The following is a 25,552-nucleotide window of genomic DNA, read 5'->3' on the forward strand; positions in this document are numbered from 1 at the left end:
CTTTCCTAACCTCACCCCTCCCTATCTCTAGTCGCCTCCAGTCCTGCACCTTATGCAAGAATTGTGAAAGGGTTTGGAATTGTCTACCCCAGAGGCTTGTGGATGCTCCATCATTGAATTTATTCAAAGCTGAGAGATTTTTGATCTCTGGGAATATAGGTGGGAGTGGGCAGGAAAGTGGAGTGGAAACTGAAGATCAGCCATGATCCTATTGAATGGTGGAGCAGGCTTAAGGGCCCTATGGTCTAACAAAGAACCAAGAACAGTACAGCACAGGAACAGGCCATTCGGCCCTCCAAGCCTGCGCCTACTTCTGCTCCTATTTCTTATCTTAGGCAATGCTGCATATTTTCAGTTCTGGCCTCATGAGCATGCCTAATTTTAACTGCCCTATCATTGGTGGGCAAAGCCTTCAGATGCGCAGGCCCTAAGCTCAGGAATTCCCTCCCTAAACCTCAGTGTCTCTACCTGGCTTTCCTCCTTTTGAGATGCTTCTTAAAATGTACCGCCTTGACCTAGCTTATGAACACTTCTGTGAACTGCTTTGGACGTTTTTTCTTCTTAGAGATGCTGAATAATAAATACAAGTTGTTGACTGCATCATTTTATAACCCATCTTTATAATGAGATCTGTTTGAGTCTTTTGGCTAGTCTTAAGTGCAAAATTCTGCTCTAATGTGTGTGTTCCTTTTTAAATATAGGCTGGCATAAGAATCTTTGAATTGCAGTGGAGGCGTACTAAGGTATTCCAGTACAGCTTGCAACCCCATCTGATGGGTCTGCAGTGGATGCTATTTTTAGACACCTGAATGCCATTTTTAGCTCATAAAATATTCATCCGCATCTAGCTGGCAAGCCATCAATTCCTATAAATGCGACGGGGGGAAGATTGTTTCTCTTTCTCCCCCCCAATGCTTTATTGAAGTAGAACGTTTTGATGAGATGCCAGTAGTTTTTAACTTGGTGAAACAAGAGCCTTGATTTGCAGATCTTGAGCGTCAGTGCGCTCATTCATGCTTCCTTGCGCAACTGCTTACGCAGCCATTTATTGTCGTCTATCACGGATGACTTGTCCCTCATATGCGTTTGCTATCCACACGCGATGGGAAGGGGTTGGAGGAATGAATGATTTTTGCAAAAAAGTACCATTTTCAGGGCAGCAGTTAGTTGGGTTGATTCTTGTGTGAATTAATAACTTGCTACCCGAGAATCCAGCCTGTTTTTAGTCCCGTTATTAAATATGCGGCAACAGTGCCTGATTGCGTGAGCGTACACGCCAGGGATTTCAGTGGTTTCTAAATCCAGCATCGAACGATTTGTGCCTGGTTCGAAGGAATCAATCGGGATTCTCTATTTATAGAAGCAAAGGGATTGAAATAGCAATTTCTTTTTCATGTAACAGATGGATCCCCAGGAGACAGCCCTTGTCAATCAGACCTTTGCACTTGCATGAGGTGCAGCTGTCACGATTGCAGTGGTATTAGCCGTTAATCAATGGAGTGTTACTGCACTCAGGCATTCAGATAAAGGTCATCAGGACCTGCCCAGAATAGCTAAAGCTCTCAGGCGTGGGCTTTGCAGTCACAATTCGGCGGGCGATGTCAAAAATAAAAACACGGGCTAAAAATATCCCAAGTGGACACTTTTTTTTTGATTTTTGCATTTATATTGGAGTGATGCGGTCAAAGCTAAAAATAGGGCTGCTTGCAGAAACATTTTCCATTCCTACAAGTCGAATGACTCCTGTTAGAAAATTGTAACAATTTGTTGCTAATCTCAAGTTAATTTTTTTAGTTTAAATTTGTAATTTGGTAGTTTTTGCAGTTTGTTGTGAAATAACAGGTTGCCTTTTTTAATAAAACATTTCTTTATTTTCCAGCTGTGTTCTGGAAGTGCAGGACCTGAAATATGGATTTTTTTTTTTGCCACGTAGCTATTACCAGTGTGTAACAGAATCCGATATTAAGTTCCTTCAAGATATTGTTTTTTTGGATGTGGGTGGTGCTAGCATTAAAACCTGTCTACCCGATTACTTGTGTCGGGGTCGGTTTGGGCTGGACACTGCTTCCGGAAAGTCACAGGAATAGCTTGCTGCTGGAACAGATAAAGGAGATTCGGGTCGGGTCAGGCGCGAAAAAAAATTAAAGGGCTCGGGTCGGCTTCGGGTTGATTGTGGTCGGGTCAGGCCCGGGTTGGCTTTTAATTTTATACCCGAGCCAGGCGTTAGCTGGCATGACCACTTGTTGGCCATGTCACATTGACCTGAGAAGATGGTGAGTCCTCATTGTAGTGAGTGTGCTTTCTTTTAACAATTGAGGGACTCATTAACAAAAACAAGAAATGCTGGAATCACTCAGCAGGTCTGGCAGCATCTGTGGAAAGAGAAGCAGAGTTAACGTTTCGGGTCAGTGACCCTTCTTCGGAACCCCTCATTAGACCACTTCAGACATCATTATGGTCAAAATATAGTTTTGGACTGGAGTCACATTTAGGCGAGACTGGATAGAGATGGCAAGGTTCCTGTTCACCAAAGGATGAGTGAACTAGTTTGGTTTTTACAACATGGCAGGTTTCATGTTCGTTTTTCCCCTCTGGCATCAACCCATCGAAAGACCAGATCTGTTGAATTCATTTTCACAATTTGCCTTGATATTTGAACTTGCAACATTTGGGCTCGTCCAGTGCCATAAACACTACACTGCCAATACTTAAGATGTCGAACAACAATTTACAATAATCTACAAATGATTCTCTCAATTGTCATTAAATATGCAGAACCTGTAGTCCAGCTATGATGATTCCTCTGACATGTGACTTGGTCTTCACCAAATTGAGGGATGCCAGTACTGGTAAATGGAACAATTATCCCATGAATTATTGGCTATAGATGCTCTTGGAATAAGACTTTTCTGCTTTTTGCTATTATATCAAAATATTTATTGTAGGAATCTATGTCCATGCTCCTACCAGCTTGCACTACTGTTATTTTTATGCTCAGGCTCCTTCAGGAGTTGGGGTCTGCTGCTGATTTTCTTTGTGCAATATAGGTTTTCCCGCCTCCTTGTAATGACCCATTTATAATGATAAATGGAACGTTTTGGTGGTTCTTAGCCGCTATAAATGTTGCAAGAAAAACCTGACTTCATAAAGATCCACCTTTTTGGTGATTTCCCGTAGTTAGAGGGACCAAACCTCATGTTACAGCACAGAGACTATACGCGTCATTGTTCAAGTGCCTGCTCTTTGGTAGAGCTATCCAGCTAGTCCCTTTCCCCCATTGCCCTGCAATTTTTTTCCCTTCAAGTATTAAATTCCCTTTTGAAAGTTGCTATTGAATCTGCTTGTAATGCAAGTAGTGCATTCCAGATCATTGCTTGCAGTTTTTATTGAGTTTTTCTTCCTGTTGCCTCTGGCTCTTCCAATCATCATAAATCTCTCTCCTCTGGCTACTGACCCTTCTTTGACTACAAACAGTTTCTCCAAGACCATTCGAGATTTTAAATGCCTATCAGTCAAATCTCCTCTGAACCACCACCTTTCTTCTGAGAAGAACCCCCGTTTTTCTAGTCTCTCGACATAACTCGAGTCCCTCATCTGTAGTAGTATCATTCTAATAAGTCCCTTCTACATCTGCTCCAAGGCTTTGACATCCTTTCTAAGGTGTTGTGCCTAAAACTGAACAGATCTCTCCAGCTGAGGCTTAACCAGTGTTTTATAAATAATTAGCATAACATTCTTGCTTTTGCACCCTATGCCTCCATTAATAAAGCCCAGGATCCCAGATGCTTTAACAACCATCTGAACTTGTCCTGCCACCGTCAAAGATTTGTGTACTTATACCCTTGGGTCTCTGAGGTCTCTGTTTCTGCACACCCTTTAAAATTGTATCATTGATTTCATATTGCCTATGATATGGATAGGTGGTAAGGGATGTGGGTGGTTCCCATTATTCACTTCCCAGCTGACTGCAATCGTGCTTTGTAAAAATGATGCGTTAGCTCCTGAATATGTTTAGCGTGAAATAAACAAACAAATGATAGGTTTTCTCGTCGGTTTAAATTAAAACATCTCAATGATCACAATCTCACTCTCCCATTCACCCACATACATAAGAATAGATAGATAAAGTGTAAAAGGTAGTTTAAAATTCCAAGTGAGGTAATTGTTTGTGGTTTGCAGAAGATTATTGAGTCATCTCGGGAGGGAAAGTTTTTTTTTTTTAACAAGTTGCAGGCCTAATTATTTGTAGTCTTGAACTTGCTTCAAGATACTTGAAGTATTGTAGAGCTCTTGTGGTTGTAATACCCCCCAAAGTTGATGGTGTGTAGTTTGTTACCTTCACAGATGGTTTGTCTCAGTCACTTATCTCAAGTCACGATCTCTCTGCTGTGGTGGCTGTTCTTGGTCAGCAGGGTTCTTCTCTTGCCTGCAGGATCCTTCTTGCAGGCTTTCTGTGATGTTGACTTGATCTTCTCCCTCTCCAACTCTTGCCCTCGCCCGCCCCGGCATCAATTATCTTTCCAAAGTTACTGTTACTGCTGTATGAATTTTGATAGCGAGTGATAGATGTAACAGGTTGATCTCAGATGTGCATTCTATTTCCAGTTGAGATGCTGAATAGTGATCAGGACCAAGAAGCCTATCTGATTTTCTTCTCCCTGAACCAGTGGCTGAGGGGAATTAGTGTTTGGATTTGCAGTGTTCCTACAGCTGCCACCAGTGAGATCAGCTAACTTGGCACAGGCCATGGATTACATAGAATTTACAGTACAGAAAAGGGTCAATCGGCCCAACAGGCCCATGCTGCTGTTTATGTTTCACATGCACCACCTCCATCTTAATTCATCTCACCCTGTCACTGTAATCCTATATTTCTCCCTTGTGTACTTGCCTAGCTTTCCCTTAAATGTATCTATGCTATTCGGTTCAGCCATTCAATGTGGTATCAAGTTCTACTTGTAAGTCTGTCAGAAGTTTGGGTGAAACTCAGCTGTCACATGTATAACATAGGAAGTGTGTTCTAGACATTTGAACCTGTTCTGTATAGCTTAGCTACTCATTAAATAAAGTTGCTGAACCATCAGGAGAAACCTGCATTTGAATTCTTTAGTTTATATGTTAACCTGGAATGACAATTTGTAACATTGTGCATTACCTGGATTAAAACCTACAGAGTATAGAATAGACTCATAAAATCATACCGTGTGGTAGGCTTCCATCGAGCCCATCCTGCTTGTGCTATCTCTTTTGAAAGAGCAATCCAATTAATCCTACTCCCATGCTCTTTCTCCATAACAATGCAAATGTTTTCTTTTGAAATATATAATAGAACAATATTTTGAGTTTATTGTAATGATTTTTGAATTCTCATTCAGTATACTATATAGTAGTCATCTCTTGCATTTACTTTGTGAAGGGGAGGTTGTGTCTTACTAATTTGATTGAGTTTTTTGAGGAAGTGACGAAGATGATTGATGAGGGAAGGGCGGTGGATGTTGTCTATATGGACTTTAGTAAAGCCTTTGACAAGGTCCCGCATGGCAGACTGGTGCAAAAGGTGAAGTCTCACGGGATCAGAGGTGAGCTGGTAAGATGGATACAGAACTGGCTCGGTCACAGAAGACCGAGGGTAACAGTGGATGGGTGTTTTTCTGAATGGAGGGATGTGACTAGTGGTGTTCCGCAGGGATCAGTGCTGGGACCTTTGCTGTTTGTAGTATATATAAATGATTTGGAGGAAAATGTAGCTGGTCTGATTAGTAAGTTTGCGGACGACACAAAGGTTGGTGGAGTTGCGGATAATGATGAGGATTGTCAGAGGATACAGCAGGATGTAGATCGGTTGGAGACTTGGGCAGAGAAATGGCAGATGGAGTTTAATCTGGACAAATGTGAGGTAATGCATTTTGGAAGGTCTAATACAGGTGGGAGGTATACAGTAAATGGCAGAACCCTTAGGAGTATTGACAGGCAGAGAGATCTGGGCGTACAGGTCCACAGGTCACTGAATGTGGCAGGTGGATAAGGTAGTCAAGAAGGCATACGGCATGCTTGCCTTCATCGGTCGGGGCATAGAGTATAAGAATTGGCAAGTCATGTTGCAGCTGTACAGAACCTTAGTTAGGCCACACTTAGAATATTGCGTGCAATTCTGGTCGCCACACTACCAAAAGGACGTGGAGGCTTTGGAGAGGGTACAGAGGAGGTTTACCAGGATGTTGCCTGGTCTGGAGGGCATTAGCTATGTGGAGAGGTTGGATAAACTCAGATTGTTTTCACTGGAACGACAGAGGTGGAGGGGCGACATGATAGAGGTTTACAAAGTTATGAGTGGCATGGACAGAGTGGATAGTCAGAAGCTTTTTCCCAGGGTGGGAGAATCAATTACTAGGGGGCATAGGTTTAAGGTGCGAGGGGCAAAGTTTAGAGGGGATGTGCGAGGCAAGTTCTTTACACAGAGGGTGGTGAGTGCCTGGAACTTGCTGCGGGGGTGGTGGAAGCAGATACGATAGCGACGTTTAAGAGACATCTTGACAAATACATGAATAGGATGGGAATAGAGGGATATGGGCCCCGGAAGTGCAGCAGGTGTTAGTTTCGGCAGGCATCAAGATCGGCGCAGGCTTGGAGGGCCGAGTGGCCTGTTCCTGTGCTGTACTGTTCTTCTTTGTACTTGCACTTGTGTCAATCCAGGTACATTTTTGGGGAGAATAAAAGACATTGTGCATGCATTGTTTTGGATTACTAGCTGTGTAGGGAACTAAATTTGGTCACTTTGTACAAACTGAAGAGGGAAAGAGCGCAAATTTCTAGTTAAGATAACATCTGTATTTAGATTTGTTCACCCGAAACACAGCTGTGATTGAAAACCAAATGCGTGCACATTTCTAGTTCGCCCAGTCATTCATTTAAAAAAAAAAATGATTTTTTGTTTTTGTTTCAGTTGTTACAGGAGCAACTGATGGAATTGGAAAGGCTTATGCAAAGGAGGTATGTTACAAAACGAGTCACTCTTTCAGTTGAATGTCTTTACCCTCTTCACGTTATTTTGGTTAAACGAAGTCTTCACCATGATCATAACACTTGGTTGCTAAAACGTTGTTTGCCCTGTCCAAGACGCTCACTTGGAAATAATATATATCCAGATCCATTATGTTACTGTTCAAACCGAAAGCATTTTATATAAAATATCAAATAGACTGAAGCAAAATAGTTTATTAAAAAAAAAGTTGTTTAAAATGGTATCTCCCAATTACTTTCATTATCTTTGACTCTTGAATTTTTCTACACACTAGCTTGCCAAGCATGGCATGAGCATTGTCCTCATCAGCAGATCCCAAGCAAAACTGGACCAAGTTGCTAAGGAAATAAGTAAGTCAACAACTTTTTTTTTCCGAAGGCTTTCATTTCACTGACTATTCATTTTCCCCACCTTCCTTGTAATAATGTTCAATAGGTGGCAGTAATTGTGATGCTTTACCAAATGGCATTTTGTTGAGCCTTGATTGAGCCAGTTGGCCGTTACTGTGTAGATATCAGTCAAACCCATTTCTTTTGCCACCTAACATCCATGCATGCACTTTCAGCAGAGGCATTGTGGAACATGTTCAGGCCCCTATTTAGCAGATGAATCACAATCAAATTGCATTCCCACCAATCCAGTAAAACACCTGGATGCTTCTGTTGATGTAACTGCATTTGGGGAGGGAGTGAGAGGTGGAAGGATAGAGTGAACCTATGGCTGTTAGGGGAAGAGAGAAGGAGGGAAAACAGACTTGATGCATATTTAATTGCACTGACACGTGTAAAATAAGATTTGAAGTGAGTGAGTGCAGCTTCCAAGTCAATTTCGAATTGTGGGGCTTGACTCAACGTTAGAAAATACCCCTGCCATACAGATTAATGTATTGATTTGAAATTGTAATGGTTATAGTTGAAAATCTTGGCTAAAGTGGAATGCCTTAAGTCAGCATTGAAGAATCATTAATTTTGTGATTTACAACAGTCTGTGAAGTAAAAATTACATTCATTTTGTTTGTGGGACTTACCTTTGCTGAAGCACCAAGAGTTAAGGTTTTGCATTGAGGTAAGTTAAGCATGTTATGTCTGTATTATTCTGCCTTATCCCCCAAAAAGAAAAATTTGGATCAACTCCACTTCCCAGACAATACTTGGAGCAGTGACAGACAGGTAACTGCTGAATTTTGCTCCGGCTCAGTTGGTAACTGGAAATAACATCAGTGTTCTAATAAACATTCATCTACTTTTAGAGGTAAATTGTGTGTGGGGGAGTGTAAGTACTTTTTCCTCCTCCATACTTTTAAACTTTACTTTTGTAGGACTTTATATTCCTGAATTGAAGCCTTTTGATCAGAATTCAAGATGGAGAAGTGATAGTGTGTTTATTGATGGTCATTATAACTGAGGTCAGAGACTGAACTGGTAGGTCTTCAGAGGAAGGAGATGATGAAAGTAATTCTTAAAAGGTCTGAGTTATTAATGCACCTAATGTATTTCCCTACCCTAACCAATCTAGCCTACTTCCAATCAGTAGCAAAGTGAGTTGTCAATAGTTCTATCAGGTGGCACTTAACTCACCAATAACCTGCTCACCAATGCTCAATTTGGATTCCGACAGACTGCTCAGCTCCAGACCTCATTATAGCCTTGTCTAAAGAATGACACAAACTAAATTCCAAAGGTGAAGTGAATGAATGCTCTTGACATCAAAGCAGCATTTGGCAAGAGTGTGGCATCAAGACACACCGTAAAACTGATGTCAATAGGGATCAGTGGGAAATCTCTCCAGTGACTGGAGTCATGCCTGGCACATAAAGATGGTTGAGGTTGTTGGAGGTCAGTCATCTCAGCCTGAGTACATAACTACAGTAGTTCCTCAAGGCAGCATACAGTTATTTTCAGCTACTTCATCAATTACCATCCCTCTATAAGGTCAGAAGTGAGGCTGTGTGCTGTAGATTGCACAGTGCTCCACTCAATTAGCAATTCCTTCAAAAATGAGGCAGTCCATTCCTGCATCCAGCAAGACATGGACAACATCCAGATTTGGACTGAAGAGTAGCAGTTTACACTGATGCCACAAGTGTCAAGCAATCATCATCTCCAACAAGAGAGCATAGTCACCTCCCCATGACATTGCTACCATAATCAAGGTCCTTTGGGGTTAGCATTGATCAGAAACTGAATTTGACCAGCTGTGGCTAGAGCAGGTCAGAGGCTGAGTACTCTGGTGAGTGGCTCACCTCCTGACTGCTTTTGTTCCAGAAGGCAGTTACATCCTTTAGGATAGGGTCGCCTGTTTTGGTTAGTGGTCAAGGACAGGAGGGTGTGACTGCAAGTCAGGCAGGTAAGGGAATCGAGAAGGTGGGAGTGGAGGAGCCTCAGACTTTGCAATTGAGGAAAAAGTTCGAGGTTCTTGCAGCTTGTATGGACAAGAGCAAGGGCTGTAGTGTGGATGAGCAGACTGACCATGGCACAGGAAGCCATTCAAGTTGGGGAAGCAAAAAGGAAAGTAGTAGGGGGACTGTATAGTGAGGGGGATTGACACTGTTCTCTGCAGCAAAAAGCAAGAGTCCAGAAGGCTGTGTTACCTGCCTGGGTGCCAGGGTTTGGGATATCTCTGGGCTGGAGTGCCACTTACAGGGGGAGGATCCAGTCATAGTGTTCCATGTAGGTATCAATGAGATCGACAGGACAAAGAAAGAGGTTCTGCATAGTCAGTATGAGGAGCTGGGCACCAAATTAAGCAGGACCTCAAAGGTAATCTCTGGATTATTACCTGAGCCATAATTGGAGTAGGACAAATAATAGAGAAATTAATGCGTGGCTCAAAGACTGGTGTGGTAGAAGTGGGTTCTGGTTCATGGGGCACTGGCACCAGCACTAGGGAAAGTGGGGGGAGGGGTGCTGTACCGTTGGGATGATCTACACCTGAACCATGTTGGGACCAGTGTTCTAGCGTGCTGCATTACTAAGGAAGTAGAGAGGATTTTAAACTAAACAGTGGGGGTCAAGGGATCTAATTTGGGAAGATGAGACAAGGCAAGAGAGAAAGGTATTAATATGGGAAAAGATAAACAGACTGTGGGAGGAAGGGGCAGTGAGGACAAATCTAAGAGTAAATCAGTACACAAGGCTAGAGGTTACAAAAAATAATAAAAGGACAAAACTAAAGGATCTGTGAATGCACATCGGATTCGAAACAAAACAGATGAACTGAAAGCTAAATAGAAATAAGTATGATCTGCTGGCCATTACAGAGACATGGCTGCAGGATGACATAGATTGGGTTCCGAAGAAGGGTCACTGACCCGAAACGTTAACTCTGCTTCTCTTTCCACAGATGCTGCCAGACCTGCTGAGTGGTTCCAGCATTTCTTGTTTTTATTTCAGATTTCCAGCATCCGCAGTATTTTGCTTTTATTGACATAGATTGGGACCTGAATATTGAAGGGTACATAATATTATGAAGTGCTTCTGTTTTTATTGAATGTTTTGAGGAATTCCTAGTCAAACTGAAGAAATGTTGGACCAGTTTTTTTTCAAGAGGATCATCAAGAGGACACTGAAAGGAGTTGTTTGACATTACTTGCTGAGTGTCACATGACACTCCAGTTCAAAATACAACAGGAAGCCTGGTAACCGGGGAAGATGCATGCAGACAAGTGACAGGTCAGAAGGTGGGCTTTCTGTTTCCAGTTGCACTTTTGAATTATTTGGAGTTGGGATTGAACTGTTTAAAAGAGGTGGTCGTTTCTATTAAAAAAAAATTGAAGGACAGAAGGCCAGCTCAGCCCAGCCTGTTCCATCTCTTTTAAAACACCTGCAGAAGAGAGAACTTCCAAGGCGAGAAGGGAATTCCCAAGGAAGGAGACAAGACCACAACCCAGCTCAGCTTTCCAGCACCTCTCTAAAAGAGCCTGAGAAGTTCACTGTCAAGTCATCTAGTCTCCTATCATTGAAGAAAAGCCTGCTAAATTAATTCTCAACACTGCCTAAAAAGAACTGTTCTTAAAGATCCTCGTACATGTACTCGGAGGCCAGACTCTCTGTGCCAGTTTTGGAACACAGCATATCTCATCTGTTCCTTCAAGAATGAACAAGTATTCAGACTAAGTGTTTTTTTTTTTGTCTCTTTTTTTTTTGTAACACAGCTCTAAGCAACAATCCCCCCTTGTTTCCTAGTTAACTGATATATGTATGTGAAGGGCTAAAATAAAAAGGAAACTTTAATATTTCAATCTGTATGTTTATGCTTTACTTTATTACTGGTTAAGACTTGTTTTATAATCTGATAATTTTATTGTTTATTATGTTGGTATGTTTTATTTTGGTAAAAATAGAGTATATGATTGACCATATCGCTAAGTGGGAAAATTTAAATATATGTTGTGACCTGTGATGAAGTGGGACTAGAATGAACAGTGCACTGCTCTCGCCTCGGTTGTTACAACATTTAGGAAGGACAGGAAGATAGGAAAAGGTGGAGTGGTGGCTCTGTTCATTAATATTCCCACATTAGAGTGGGGATAATTTAAGTTCAGGAAACCACGATGTAGAATCTGTTTGGGTCGAGATGAGAAATGATAAAGGCAAGAAGTCACTTGTGGGAGTGGTTTATAGGCCCCCTAACAGTAACCACATGGTGGGACAGGGTATAAAGCAAGAAACAATGGGTGCCTATCAGAAAGGTACGATGATAATCACGGGGGATTTTAATCTACATAGACTGGGCAAAAGTAGCCTAAATGAGTTCATAGAATGGTTTTGGGATAGTTTCTTAGAACCGCATGTTCTAGAGCTAACCAGAGAGCAGGCTGTACTAGACCTGGTATTGTACAATGAGATAGGATTAATTAATAATGTCATAGTGAAGGCACCCTTAGGCAGCAGCGATCATAATATGATTGCATTTTACATTCAGTTTGAAGGAGAGAAGAGTGGGTCCAAGACTAGTATTTTAACCTTAAATAAGGGCAATTAGGAGGGCAGGAAAGCAGAGCCAGCAAAAGTGAACTGGCAAAGTAGATTAAGGGATACGTCAATAGAGATGCAGTGGCAGACATTTAAGGGGATATTTTGGAATGCACAGAATAGATACATGCCAATGAGAGAAAAATTCCAAGGGAAGGGCCTAACATCCATGGTTAACTTTTTAAAAAAAAAAAGTAAAGATAGTATCAAACTTTAAGAAAAAGTTTTTCATTGCACAAAGATGGGTGGCAGATCAGAAGATAGGACAGAATATAAAAAGCAGCAAAGAATGACAGAGATTAGTTAGAGAAAAATTAAGAGTACGAGAGAATGCCAGCTAGAAATATAAAAACATAGTAAGAGTTTCTATAGATATTTTAAAAAGAGTTAACAAAGTGAGCGTTGATCCTATAGAAAATGAGTCTGGGGAATTAATAATGGGAAAATAATGAGATGGCAGATGAATTGAATAGGTATTTTGGTTTTGTCTTAACCATAGAGGATGCAAGTAACATCCCAGAAGTAGCTGTAACTCTGGTATTGGAAGGGATGGAGAAACTTAAGAAAATTACAATCACCAGAGAAATAGTACTGAGCAAATTGTTGGAGCTGTGGGCTGACAAGTGCACTGGTCCTAATGGACTTCATACAGTCTTAAAAGAGGTGGCTAGTGAGATAGTTGATGCATTGACTTTTTAAATTTCCAAAATTCCCTAGATTCGGGGAGGGTTTCATGAGATTGTAAAATAGTGAATGTAACTCCTTTTATTCAAAAATGGAGGGAGAAAGAAAGTGGGAAACTACAGGCTAGTTAGCTTAACATGTGTCATGGGGAAAATGTTAGAAGCTATTATAGCAGGGCACTTAGAAAAATTCAAAGTATTCGGCAGAGTCAACATGATTTTGTGAAAGGGAAAACATTTTTAACCAATTTATTGGAGTTCTTTGAAGAAGTAACGTGCTGTGGATAAAGGGGAACGGGTGTACTGTACTTAGATTTCCAGAAGGCATTTGATAAGGAACACATCAAAGGTTATTGTGGAATATAAAATCTTATGGTGTGGGGGGGTAACATTGGCATGGATAAAAGATTGGCTAGCTAACAGGAAACAATAGGCATAAATGTGTAATTTTCTGGTTGGCAAGATGAAACAAGTGGTGTACCACAGGGATCAGTGCTGAGACCTCAACTTTTTACAACTTATACAAATGACTCTGATGAAGGGACCAAAGGTATGGTTGCTAAATTTGCTGATTACCCAAAGATGGGTAGGAAAGTAAGTTGTGAAGAGGACATGAGGCTACAAAGGGATATAGATAGGTTAAGCAAGTGGGCAAAGATCTGGCGAATGGAGTATAATGTGGGAAAATGTGAAATTGTCCATTTTAGCAGGAAGAATAAAAAAGAAGCATATCAAAATGAGAGATTGCAGAGCTCTGAGATGCAGAGGGAGCTGGGTGTCCTGGTGCATGAATCGTTAAAGCTTAGTGTGCAGCGACAGCAAGTAATTAGGAAAGCTAATAGAATGTTATTTATTGTGAGGGGAATTGAATACAAAAGTAGGAAGGTTATGCTTCAGTTATACAGGGAATTGGTGAGATCACATCTGGAGTACTGTGTACAGACTTGGTCACCTTATTTAAGGAAGGATGTAAATGCATTGGAAGCAGTTCAGAGAAGGTTTACTCGACTGATATCTGGAATGGGTAGGTTGTCTTATGAGGAAAGGTTGAACAGGCTAGGCTTGTATCCACTTGAATTTAGAGTGAGTGGTAACTTGATTGAAACACAAGATCCTGAGGAGTCTTGACAGGGTGTATGTGGAAAGGATGTTTCCACTTGTGGGAGAATCTAGAACTAGGGGTCACTGTTTAAAAATAAGGGGTCGCCTAAATAAGACTGAGATGAGGAGAAATTTTTTCTGAGGGTCGTGACTTTGGAACTCTCCTTCAAAAGGCAGTGGAAGCAGAATCTTTGAATATTTTAAGGTCGAGGTAGGTAGATTCTTGATGAGCGAGGGGGCGAAAGGTTATGGGGGATAGGCGGGAATGTGGACTTGAGGTTACAATCACATCAACCATGATCTTGTTGAATGGTGGAGCAGGCTTGAGGGGCCGAGTGGCCTATTCCTCCTAATTTGTATGTTCGTATGTATGTCTCCAAAGCCTCTGCCACCTACAAATCAAGAATCTGATGGTATACTATCCACTCAGCTAGATGTGTGCAGCTCCAACAACATTGAAGAAGTTTGACACTATCCAGATCAAAGTATGCTTGATGTGCATTCAATCCACCAACAGTCACTCCCTCCACCATCGACATACTGTAACTGCAGTGTGTGCTATTTACGAGATTCACTACATCAACTCACAGGTTTCTTCAGCAGCAGTTCCCTAACACAAGTCCTTATTCATCTCAGTGATAAGGTCAAGAGGTTCATGAGAACGTTATTGCTACCAAGGTCGTCTCCAAGTGGCACACCATTCTGACTTGGACATATATTGTTGTTTCTTCACTGTTGGGTCAAAATCTTGCAGCTCCCTACCTAACAAAGTTAGGTGGCATTGTAGACAGTCTAGATGATAGCATAAAATTGCAAAGAGATATTGACAGACTAGGTGAATGGGCAAAACTGTGGCAGATGGATTTCAGTGCGGGCAAGTGTGAGGTTATCCATTTTGGACCAAAAAAGGATAGAGCAAGGTACTTTCTCAATGGGAAGAGGTTAAGTACAGTGGATGTCCAAAGAGACTTGGGGGTTCAGGTGCATAGATGTTTAAAATACCATGAGCAAGTGCAGAAAATAATCAAAAAGGCTAATGGAATGCTAGCCTTTATATTGAGAGGACTGGAGTATAAAGACACCGAGGTTATGCTGTAGCTGTACAAAACCCTGGTTAGACCCCACTTGGAGTACTGTGAGCAGTTCTGGTCACCACACCTTAGGAAGGATATATTGGCCTTGGAGGGAGTGCAACGTAACTTTACAAGAATGATACCTGAACTACAAAGGTTAAGTTACGAGGAGAGATTACACAAATTAGGCCTGTTTTCGCTAGAATTTAGAAGGTTAAGGGGTGATCTGATTGAAGTCTTCAAGATATTAACAGGAAAAGACAGGCTAGATAAAGATAAACTATTTCCATTGGTTGGAGATTCTAAAACTAGGGGCATAGTCTGAAAATTAGGGCCTGACCATTCAGGAGAGATGTTAGGAAGCACTTCTTCATGCAAAGGGTGGTAGAAGTTTGGAACTCTCCCACAAACAGCAGTTGAAGCTATAACAGTTAATTTTAAATCTGAGGTAGATAGATTTTTGTTAAGCAAAAATATTAAGGGATCTGGGCCAAAGGCAGGTATATGGAATTAGGTTGCAGATCAGCCATGATCTCATTGAATGGCAGGGCAAGCTCGAGGGCTGAATGGCCTACTCCTGTTCACATCTTCCTATGTTCCTGTGTAATGGTACTAAAGATGTAACTTCATATGGTCTGCAGTAGTGCAAGAAAGCTGCCACCACCTTCTCGAGGGCAGCCTGGAATGGGCAATAATGCCAGCAATGCTGACATCCAGAGAATGATTTATATATAGAAAAAAAAGTTCTGTAATTTGAATGTTTTGATTTTTGTTTGAATGGAATTCTTGTCCAAGCTGGCCAGTTTCAGCTCTTGTCCTGTTAAACTTGTCAAAAGCGCAAAATTGCCCATCTGCCAAATTCAGCCATTCTCACTATTCTCAGTGCCCTGCACATTATGTGCTACTGTTTAAGGTGTACAATATAATTTTTGTCTAGTTGCAAGCTGAGAAACATCTGAAAAAAAGTACTATATGTGTACTTTGTGTGCAATGTTTTTTTTAAACTTTGTGTACCATGTTCATTTTGTTTCTCAAACCTTATACTTCAGCAGCAGTTGATAATCAAGCTGATGGCCATATACTGGAACATCTGTTTTGTTTTTTTTTTAAAGAAACACTTGAAAGCTGTTTTCACAATCACCACAAAAGTACTGAATCTAAATATTTTGAAGGAATAAAGCAGGACAAATTTTGATCAGCAAAAAAAATTACATGAGTATTATGAAAAGACTCAGTCCTTCAGGGGTCCTGCTGCTTTTTGTAGTGGGAAGAGGAGCATAAGGGATGATTCTGAACAGTTGGTGATCTGACTTGCCATTTCTTCTTTGCCTCAGCAATCTTGAAGTAATCTCTGTTTATTGAGCTGTTTGCATCCAAAGTCACTTGGTAGCTCCAGTGAAATGTATATTTTTATATATAGTACTTTCTGTGTGCAAGGTAAGATTTTACAGAAATTATTCAATGACTTTTCGTTGTAGTGAGGCATTAAGCTTTTCGAGCTGTAGGTTATTTCTGTTTGGCCCATTGATCTGTTGAAATGAAGAGCCATAATTTTTGAACTATGTTTCCTATACTTTTTAAGATATATCTTTTTAAAATATATTTGTGGGAGGACATGGGAATTTATATTTTTGGCCTGTTTTTCCAGAAAGTGTAGTTTGTCTTGGGTACTGATTGGAATGCTGGGAGTTGTAGTCTAAGAACCTCTGTCGTCTTCTCTCTCACCGAACACAGTTGTATTTTAAACTGGATTTTGATGAAATGTCAATTGAAGATGTAAATTGAAAGCAAAGGGTTCAAACAATTACATGCTTGATTATTGATTCTTCGAAAATTTTTCTCCTTCTAGAACTATCAGTTTCTGATAACTTGACAGTTAACTGCCAAATTTTGTTTGAAAATTATACTAGGCAGCTTGACCCTGATCCAGGCATTGTCCTGAGGAATGAACCAGTGAATGGCTGTCACTTATTTTGTTGATCTGAAATAGGCACAATGTGTGTATGTTCTTTCTGTCTGCAAAGAACTGGGCCCTGTGTATTATATGTAGCTTCCAGTACACGCAAATGTGCCACACTGCGAGCCCGACTGACTATTTTAAATTGGTTGTCAGCATAATTCTTAAAACAGAGGATTATTTAGCGAATCATAGAAAGTTTAAGGCAGAGAAAGAGGCCACTTGGCCCATCGTATCTGTGCCGGCTGAAAAATGATTAACCTATTCTAATCCCATCTTCCAGCATTTGGTCCATAGCCTGCAGTTTACAGCACTTGAGGTGCATATCCAGACTCCTTTTGAATGGGTTGAGGGTCTCTGCCTCAACCACCCTTTCAGGCAGTCAGTTCCAGACCATCACCACGCTCTGGGTGAAAAAGTTTTTCCTCATCTCCCCTCTAATTTTTCTACCATTCACTTTAAATCTATGCCCCCTCGTCACTGACCTCTCTGCTAAGGTGAATAGATCCTTGGGGGCGGCGCAGTGGTTAGCACCGAAGCCTCGCAGATCCAGCAACCCAGGTTCAATTCTGGGTACTGCCTGTGTGGAATTTGCAAGTTCTCCGTGTCTGCGTGGGTTTCCTCCCACAGCCAAAAGACTTGCAGGTTGATAGGTAAATTGGCCATTATAAATTGTCCCTAGTATAGGTAGGTGGTAGGGGAATATAGGGACGGGTGAGGATGTGGTAGGAATATGGGATTAGTGTAGGATTAGTATAAATGGGTGGTTAATGGTCGGCACAGACTCGGTGGGCCAAAGGGCCTGTTTCAGTGCTGTATCTCTAAATCTAAATCTAACCTCCACTCTATTCAGGCCCCTCAAAATTTTGTACATTTCAATCCAATCTCCCCTCAGCCTTTTCTGTTCCAAGGAGAGCAACCCCAGCCTAACTAGTCTTTCCTCCTAGCTGCATTTTTCCAGTCCTGGTAACATCCTTGTAAATCATCTCTGTACCCTCTCCAGTGCAATTACATCCTTCCTGTAACGAGGTGACCAGAACTGCCCACAGTACTCAAGTTGTGGCCTAACCAATGAGTTGTATAGTTCCAACATAACCTCCCTGCTCTTGTATTCTATACCTCGGCTAATAAAGGAAATCAAGTGGATATTCACTCCAAGGTCCCTTACTTCCTCTACATTTCTCAGTATTTTCCCATTAATCGTGTATTCCTTTGCCTTGTTTGACTCCCCAAATGCATCACCTCACACTTCTCCAAGTTGAATTCCATTTGCCACTTTTCTGCCCATCTGACCAGACCATCAATATCTTCCTGCAACCTACAGCTATATGAACATACAAATTAGGAGCAGGAGTAGGCCACTCGGCCCTTCGAGCCTGCTCCGCCATTCAGTAAGTTCATGGCTTAACTGATTACTCTACATTTCCATCTACCCCGATGACCTTCCACCCCCTTGCTTATCAAGAATCTCTCCTACCTCTGCCTTAAAAATATTCAAAGACTTTGCTTCCACTTCCTTTTGAGGAAGAGACTTCCGAAGACTCCCGACCCTCAGAGAAAAAAATTTCTCCTTGTCTCTTGTCTTAAATGGGCGAACCCTTATTTTTAAACAGTGACCCCTAGTTCTAGATTCTCCCACAAGGGGAAACATCCTTTCCACATCCACCCTCTCAAGACCCCTCAGGATCTTATATGTTTCAATCAAATCACCTCTTACTCTTCTAAACTCCAGCAGATACCAGCCTAGCCTGTCCAATCCTTCCTCGTAAGACAGCCCACCCATTCCAGCTATTAGTCTAGTAAACCTTCTCTGTACTGCCTCCAACGCATTTACATCCATCCTTAAATAAGGTGACCAGTACTGTACACAGTACTCTAGATATGGTCTCACCAATGCCCTGTATAGCTGAAGCATAAGCTCCCTACTTTTGTATTCAATTCCCCTCACAATAAATGATAACATTCTATTAGCTCTCCCAACTACGCACTGTACCTGCATACTAACCTGTTGTGATTCATGCACTAGGACACCCAGATCTCTCTGCAATCTCTCCCCATTTAGATAATATGCTATTTTATTCTTCCTGCCAAAGTGGACAATTTCACATTTTCCCACATTATACTCCATTTGCCAGATCTTTGCCAGTCACTTAACCTATCTGTATCTCCTTGTAGCTTCTTTATGTCCTCTTCACAAGTTACTTTCCTACCTACTTTTGTGTCATCAGCAAATTTAGCAACCATACCTTCGGTCCCTTCATCTACGTCATTTGTATAAATTGTAAAAAGTTGAAGCCCCAGCACAGATCCCTGTGGCGCACCACTCGTTACATCTTGCCAACCAGAAAATAGTCCATTTATGCCTACTGTCTGTTTCCTGTTAGCTAAAAATCTTCTATCCATGCTGATATGTTACCCCTGAAACCATAAGCTTTTATTTTCTGCAATAATCTTTGATGTGGCACCTTATCAAATGTCTACTGGAAATCTCACCCCCCCTCTACCCCTCCCCCTTGCATCCCCTCCTCCCACCGGCACCATCCTACACCTGTGTAGGGGCCCCAACAACCCCACTGCCTTGTGGGCGTCTCGGGAGAGACCAAGGCTAAGGGAGTAAACCCTAACAGAAAATCCGGAGCGGAACCCCGTAGGCGGTCATGTGTCACCTTTGGCATGTTTCCGGCAGTTCCTGCAGCCATACTGGTGCCAAACGTCGTGTCCTGCACTCCTTTGGACCCCACCAGAAAGGCCGAGAGGGGGGTTTTGACGACTGGGCAACTCTCAACCTCCATAAATTTGCCCAGGCATGCGCCATGGAGAGGTCACTCCATAGTTGCCTCACAGCGACTAAAACAACACGGAAGGCAGCAGTTACGGGTTATAAGTCCAGATAAATTGGCGTAGAAACTGGGCGCCACGGGTTGCCTTTGTCGGTGGGAGAGGTCATTGCACCTCACTGGACAGCTACCGCCCGCCTCAAACCGGGCAGCCCCCGGTCAATAAGGTTCTGTCCCGCCACAGTCTGCCTGCTTCAATGGGTGCTTGGAGCTCAGGGTCATTGCCCGAAAGGTGGACTGATACACCGCACCAAACAACATGAAAAAAGGAAAGAAGGTACCAGCCCTTAGCTTTGCAAGCTGGAACGTCAGAACTATGTGTCCTGGCCTGTCGGAAGACCTTACACAAATCAACGATTCTCGGAAGACCGCCATCATTAACAACGAGCTCAGTAGATTCAATGTGGACATTGCAGCACTTCAGGAGACTCGCCTCCCCGCGAGTGGCTCTCTAGCAGAGCAAGACTACACCTTCTTCTGGCAGGTCAGGGATCCTGAAGAACCAAGACAGCATGGAGTGGGCTTCGCCATCAGAAACTCCTTGCTCAGCATGATAGAGCCTCCCTCAAATGGCTCGGAACGCATACTGTCCATCCGACTGCTCACCACCTCTGGTCCAGTACACCTACTCAGCATCTATGCTCCAACACTCTGCTCCGCACCTGAAGCTAAAGACCAGTTCTATGAACAACTCCATAACATCATTAGCAGCATCCCCAACACCGAACACCTATTCCTGCTGGGGGACTTTAATGCCAGGGTTGGGGCCGACCATGACTCATGGCCCTCCTGCCTTGGGCGCTATGGCGTTGGAAGGATGAATGAGAACGGGCAGAGACTGCTTGAGTTGTGTACCTATCATAACCTCTGCATCACCAACTCGTTCTTTCACACTAAACCCTGTCACCAGGTTTCATGGAGGCACCCAAGATCACGTCGTTGGCACCAGCTAGACCTCATTGTCACAAGGCGAGCCGCCTTAAACAGTGTTCAAATCACACGCAGCTTCCACAGTGCGGACTGCGACACCGACCACTCCCTGGTGTGCAGCAAGGTTAGACTCAGACCAAAGAAGTTGCATCATTCCAAGCAGAAGGGCCACCCGCGCATCAACACGAGCAGAATTTCTCACCCACAGCTGTTACAAAAATTTCTAAATTCACTTGTAACAGCCCTTCAAAACACTCCCACAGGGGATGCTGAGACCAAGTGGGCCCACATCAGAGACGCCATCTATGAGTCAGCTTTGACCACCTACGGCAAAAGTGCGAAGAGAAATGCAGACTGGTTTCAATCTCATAATGAAGAGCTGGAACCTGTCATAGCCGCTAAGCGCATTGCACTTTTGAACTACAAGAAAGCCCCCAGCGATTTAACATCCGCAGCACTTAAAGCAGCCAGAAGTGCTGCACAAAGAACAGCTAGGTGTTGCGCAAACGACTACTGGCAACACCTATGCAGTCATATTCAGCTGGCCTCAGACACTGGAAACATCAGAGGAATGTATGATGGCATGAAGAGAGCTCTTGGGCCAACCATCAAGAAGATCACCCCCCTCAAATCTAAATCGGGGGACATAATCACTGACCAACGCAAACAGATGGACCGCTGGGTTGAGCACTACCTAGAACTGTACTCCAGGGAGAATGCTGTCACTGAGACTGCCCTCAATGCAGCCCAGCCTCTACCAGTCATGGATGAGCTGGACATACAGCCAACCAAATCGGAACTCAGTGATGCCATTGATTCCCTAGCCAGCGGAAAAGCCCCTGGGAAGGACAGCATTACCCCTGAAATAATCAAGAGTGCCAAGCCTGCTATACTCTCAGCACTACATGAACTGCTATGCCTGTGCTGGGACGAGGGAGCAGTACCCCAGGACATGCGCGATGCCAACATCACCCTCTATAAAAACAAAGGTGACCGCGGTGACTGCAACAACTACCGTGGAATCTCCCTGCTCAGCATAGTGGGGAAAGTCTTTGCTCGAGTCGCTCAGAACAGGCTCCAGAAGCTGGCCGAGCGCGTCTACCCTGAGGCACAGTGTGGCTTTCGTGCAGAGAGATCGACTATTGACATGCTGTTCTCCCTTCGTCAGATACAGGAGAAATGCCGTGAACAACAGATGCCCCTCTACATTGCTTTCATTGATCTCACCAAAGCCTTTGACCTCGTCAGCAGACGTGGTCTCTTCAGACTACTAGAAAAGATCGGATGTCCACCAAAGCTACTAAGTATCATCACCTCATTCCATGACAATATGAAAGGCACAATTCAACATGGTGGCTCCTCATCAGAGCCCTTTCCTATCCTGAGTGGTGTGAAACAGGGCTGTGTTCTCGCACCCACACTTTTTGGGATTTTCTTCTCCCTGCTGCTTTTACATGCGTTCAAATCCTCTGAAGAAGGAATTTTCCTCCACACAAGATCAGGGGGCAGGTTGTTCAACCTTGCCCGTCTAAGAGCGAAGTCCAAAGTACGGAAAGTCCTCATCAGAGAACTCCTCTTTGACGATGCTGCTTTAACATCTCACACTGAATGCCTGCAGAGTCTCATCGACAGGTTTGCGTCTGCCTGCAATGAATTTGGCCTAACCATCAGCTTCAAGAAAACGAACATCATGGGGCAGGATGTCAGAAATGCTCCATCCATCAATATTGGCGACCACGCTCTGGAAGTGGTTCAAGAGTTCACCTACCTAGGCTCAACTATCACCAGTAACCTGTCTCTAGATGCAGAAATCAACAAGCGCATGGGTAAGGCTTCCACTGCTATGTCCAGACTGGCCAAGAGAGTGTGGGAAAATGGCGCACTGACACGGAACACAAAAGTCCGAGTGTATCAGGCCTGTGTCCTCAGTACCTTGCTCTACGGCAGCGAGGCCTGGACAACGTATGCCAGCCAAGAGCGACGTCTCAATTCATTCCATCTTCGCTGCCTTCGGAGAATACTTGGCATCAGGTGGCAGGACTATATCTCCAACACAGAAGTCCTTGAAGCGGCCAACACCCCCAGCTTATACACACTACTGAGTCAGCGGCGCTTGAGATGGCTTGGCCATGTGAGCCGCATGGAAGATGGCAGGATCCCCAAAGACACATTGTACAGCGAGCTCGCTACTGGTATCAGACCCACCGGCCGTCCATGTCTCCGTTATAAAGACGTCTGCAAACGTGACATGAAATCGTGTGACATTGATCACAAGTCGTGGGAGTCAGTTGCCAGCATTCGCCAGAGCTGGCGGGCAGCCATAAAGACAGGGCTAAATTGTGGCGAGTCGAAGAGACTTAGTAGTTGGCAGGAAAAAAGACAGAGGCGCAAGGGGAGAGCCAACTGTGCAACAGCCCCAACAAACAAATTTCTCTGCAGCACCTGTGGAAGAGCCTGTCACTCCAGAATTGGCCTTTATAGCCACTCCAGGCGCTGCTTCACAAACCACTGACCACCTCCAGGCGCGTATCCATTGTCTCTCGAGATAAGGAGGCCCAAAAGAAGAGACTGGAAATCTAAGTATAGTACATTCACTGGTGCCCCTTTATCCACAGCACGTTACTTCAATGAACTCCAATAAATTGGTTAAACATGATTTCCCTTTCACAAAACCATGTTGACTCTGCTTGATTACTTTGAATTTTTCTAAATGCCCTGCTATAACGCCTTTGATAGCTTCTAAAACTTTTCCTACAAAGTGATTCGTGACAATGCCGATGTCATCAGAGCACTCCCAGCTTCGCACATGCATGGAACAGACTTTTTCTGGTAGAATGGTGCTGCGCATGCGCACAAAAACATCATTGGTTGCTTGTCACTGCGGGCCTCGCCACTTCTCCCCACTCAGCTGTTTATTCCCCGCTTCACTGTCCCCCGGCCCCCTCCACCCCACCAGCTACTTTTGGACCACTTACTAGCGGCCACGCCGATTCCTCCCCTCTGCTCTGCAAGGGGGATGCAGGGAAGAGAGAGTGACGAGATGCAGGGGAGGGAGACTGCGAGTCGGGACCGAGGGAGAAAGGGCGAGGCCACGCATTCTGTTGCAGTGCACACACAATCCTGCATATGCAGCTATCCTGGAGCTCGGGTCTAAACACACAGGTCACTGAAGTGATGCTGGATCTAGTTGTTGATTTGTCTCTTATTACAACACAGAAGCAGCTCTCTGCTGATGTTCATGCTTAACATGAACTCCCAGGATTTATCTGTTCCAACTTCCAAAATGTTATAAATCTCTGTTTTAAAATGCTCACTGGTTTAAAATTCGGGTTTGTGTCCTGAAATAATTGTCAATAAAATTCATGAAACAACCCTTTGTGGGGACCAGACGCGGGAGGGAGTGGGGAGCAGAGGCAGAGCAGACGGGAAGAGGCAGCGATCGCCTTTTGGTTTCATTTGTTTTTGTTTTTGTGATAAATTGAGCAGTGCCATCTTTGTTACTGGCAGCTGCCAAAAAACATCGCAGTGATGATTCAATGTATGAGTCTACATTTGCGCATGTGTAAGTACTGCGGCACTTAGTGGTTGCATTGTCAGCAAACGCAGCCTTTTCCCTAAGACAGATGTTAAGCTAACTGGCCTGTAGTTTCCTGCTTTCTGTCTCCCCTTTTGAATAAAGGTGTTACATTCACTATTTTCCAATCTAATGGAAATTTCCCCGAATCTAGGGAATTTTGGAAAATTAAAACTAACGTATCGGCTATCTCACGAGCGACTTCTTTTAACACCCTCTGATTAAGTCCATCAGGACCCAGGGACCTGTCAGCCCGCAGGTCCAACAATTTGTTCAGTACCACTTCCCTGGTGATTGTAAATTTTCTTGAGTTCCTATCTCCCTTCCATTTCCTGGCTTGCAGCTAATACTGGGATGTTACTTGTATCCTCAGTAGTGAAGGCCGATGCAAAATATCTGTTCAATTCATTTGTCATCTCATTATCCGTTATTAATTCCCCAAATTTCCCCTTTTATAGGGCCAACGCCACCTTTATTGTCACTTCTCGCTTAACTTTTCTTTTTTAAATATTTATAGAAACTCTTGGTATCTGTCTTTATATTTCTAGCTAGCTTTCTCTCGTACTCTAATTTTACCTTCCTTATCAATCTTTTAGTCATTCTTTGCTGTTTTTTATATTCTGTCCAATCTTCTGTCCTGCCTCCCATCTTTGCGCAATTATCGGATTTTTCTTTAAGTTTGATCCTCCCTTTAACTGCTTTAGTTAACCATGGATAGTTGGAATTTTTCTTTCTCATTAAAATGTATCTATTCTGTGTATTCTGAAATATCCTGTTAAATGTCTGCCACTGCATCTCTATTGACCCATCCCTTTACCTGATTTGCCAGTTCACTTTAGCTAGCTCTTTCATGCCCTCCTAATTGCCCTTACTTAAGTTTCAAATACTAGTCTTGGACCCACTTTTATCTCCCTCAAACTGAATGTAAAATTCAATCATATTATGATCACTGCTGCCTAGGGGCACCCTAAGTGTGGTTATAACAGTGATTTTTAAAATAGCAGGAATAACTTACTTTGGATCAATATTGGCTTTTTAATACGTTCCAACACCTATTTGGTTTAAAGGCCTGCTACCTGACCCGGAGCTGACGGCATGCGTCTGGTTTGGGTCGGGCCTCTCTTCTGGGTCCGGCTTTCGGGCTTGGGTCTGGGTCGGGGAGACACAGTATTAATTGGACTTGAAAGGTTGTTTTTAAAAAAAAAATGAAGATTGGAGGTATGAAGTCAGTGATTGTTTGGTCACTAGTTAAACAGAAACCCATGGAGTTGTGCCCAGACAGATTGTGCCACACTGCACCAGTATCTGTATTGCTTAAAATACAGCAATTGCCCGAAGGTTCAAAATATCATTATACATTACCTAGACTCCTGCTTTACGGGTTGAACTACTTGCTGCAAGTT

The 25,552-nt window shown here is 43.1% G+C and overlaps 1 protein-coding gene across 1 annotated transcript in view; it reads left to right on the forward strand.

The window, feature by feature from the left end:
• The window catches only part of LOC137377123 (very-long-chain 3-oxoacyl-CoA reductase-A-like), a 223,261-nt gene that overhangs the window by 40,533 nt on the left and 157,176 nt on the right, over window positions 1-25,552 (forward strand). Inside the window, exons 2-3 of the mRNA XM_068046451.1 lie at window positions 6,944-6,990; window positions 7,296-7,371. Of these exons, the coding sequence (XP_067902552.1) occupies window positions 6,944-6,990; window positions 7,296-7,371 (123 nt within the window). The remainder of the gene's footprint in view (window positions 1-6,943; window positions 6,991-7,295; window positions 7,372-25,552) is intronic.

Source organism: Heterodontus francisci, chromosome 14, assembly GCF_036365525.1.
Source record: "Heterodontus francisci isolate sHetFra1 chromosome 14, sHetFra1.hap1, whole genome shotgun sequence".
In the NCBI taxonomy this organism is placed as follows: domain Eukaryota; kingdom Metazoa; phylum Chordata; class Chondrichthyes; order Heterodontiformes; family Heterodontidae; genus Heterodontus; species Heterodontus francisci.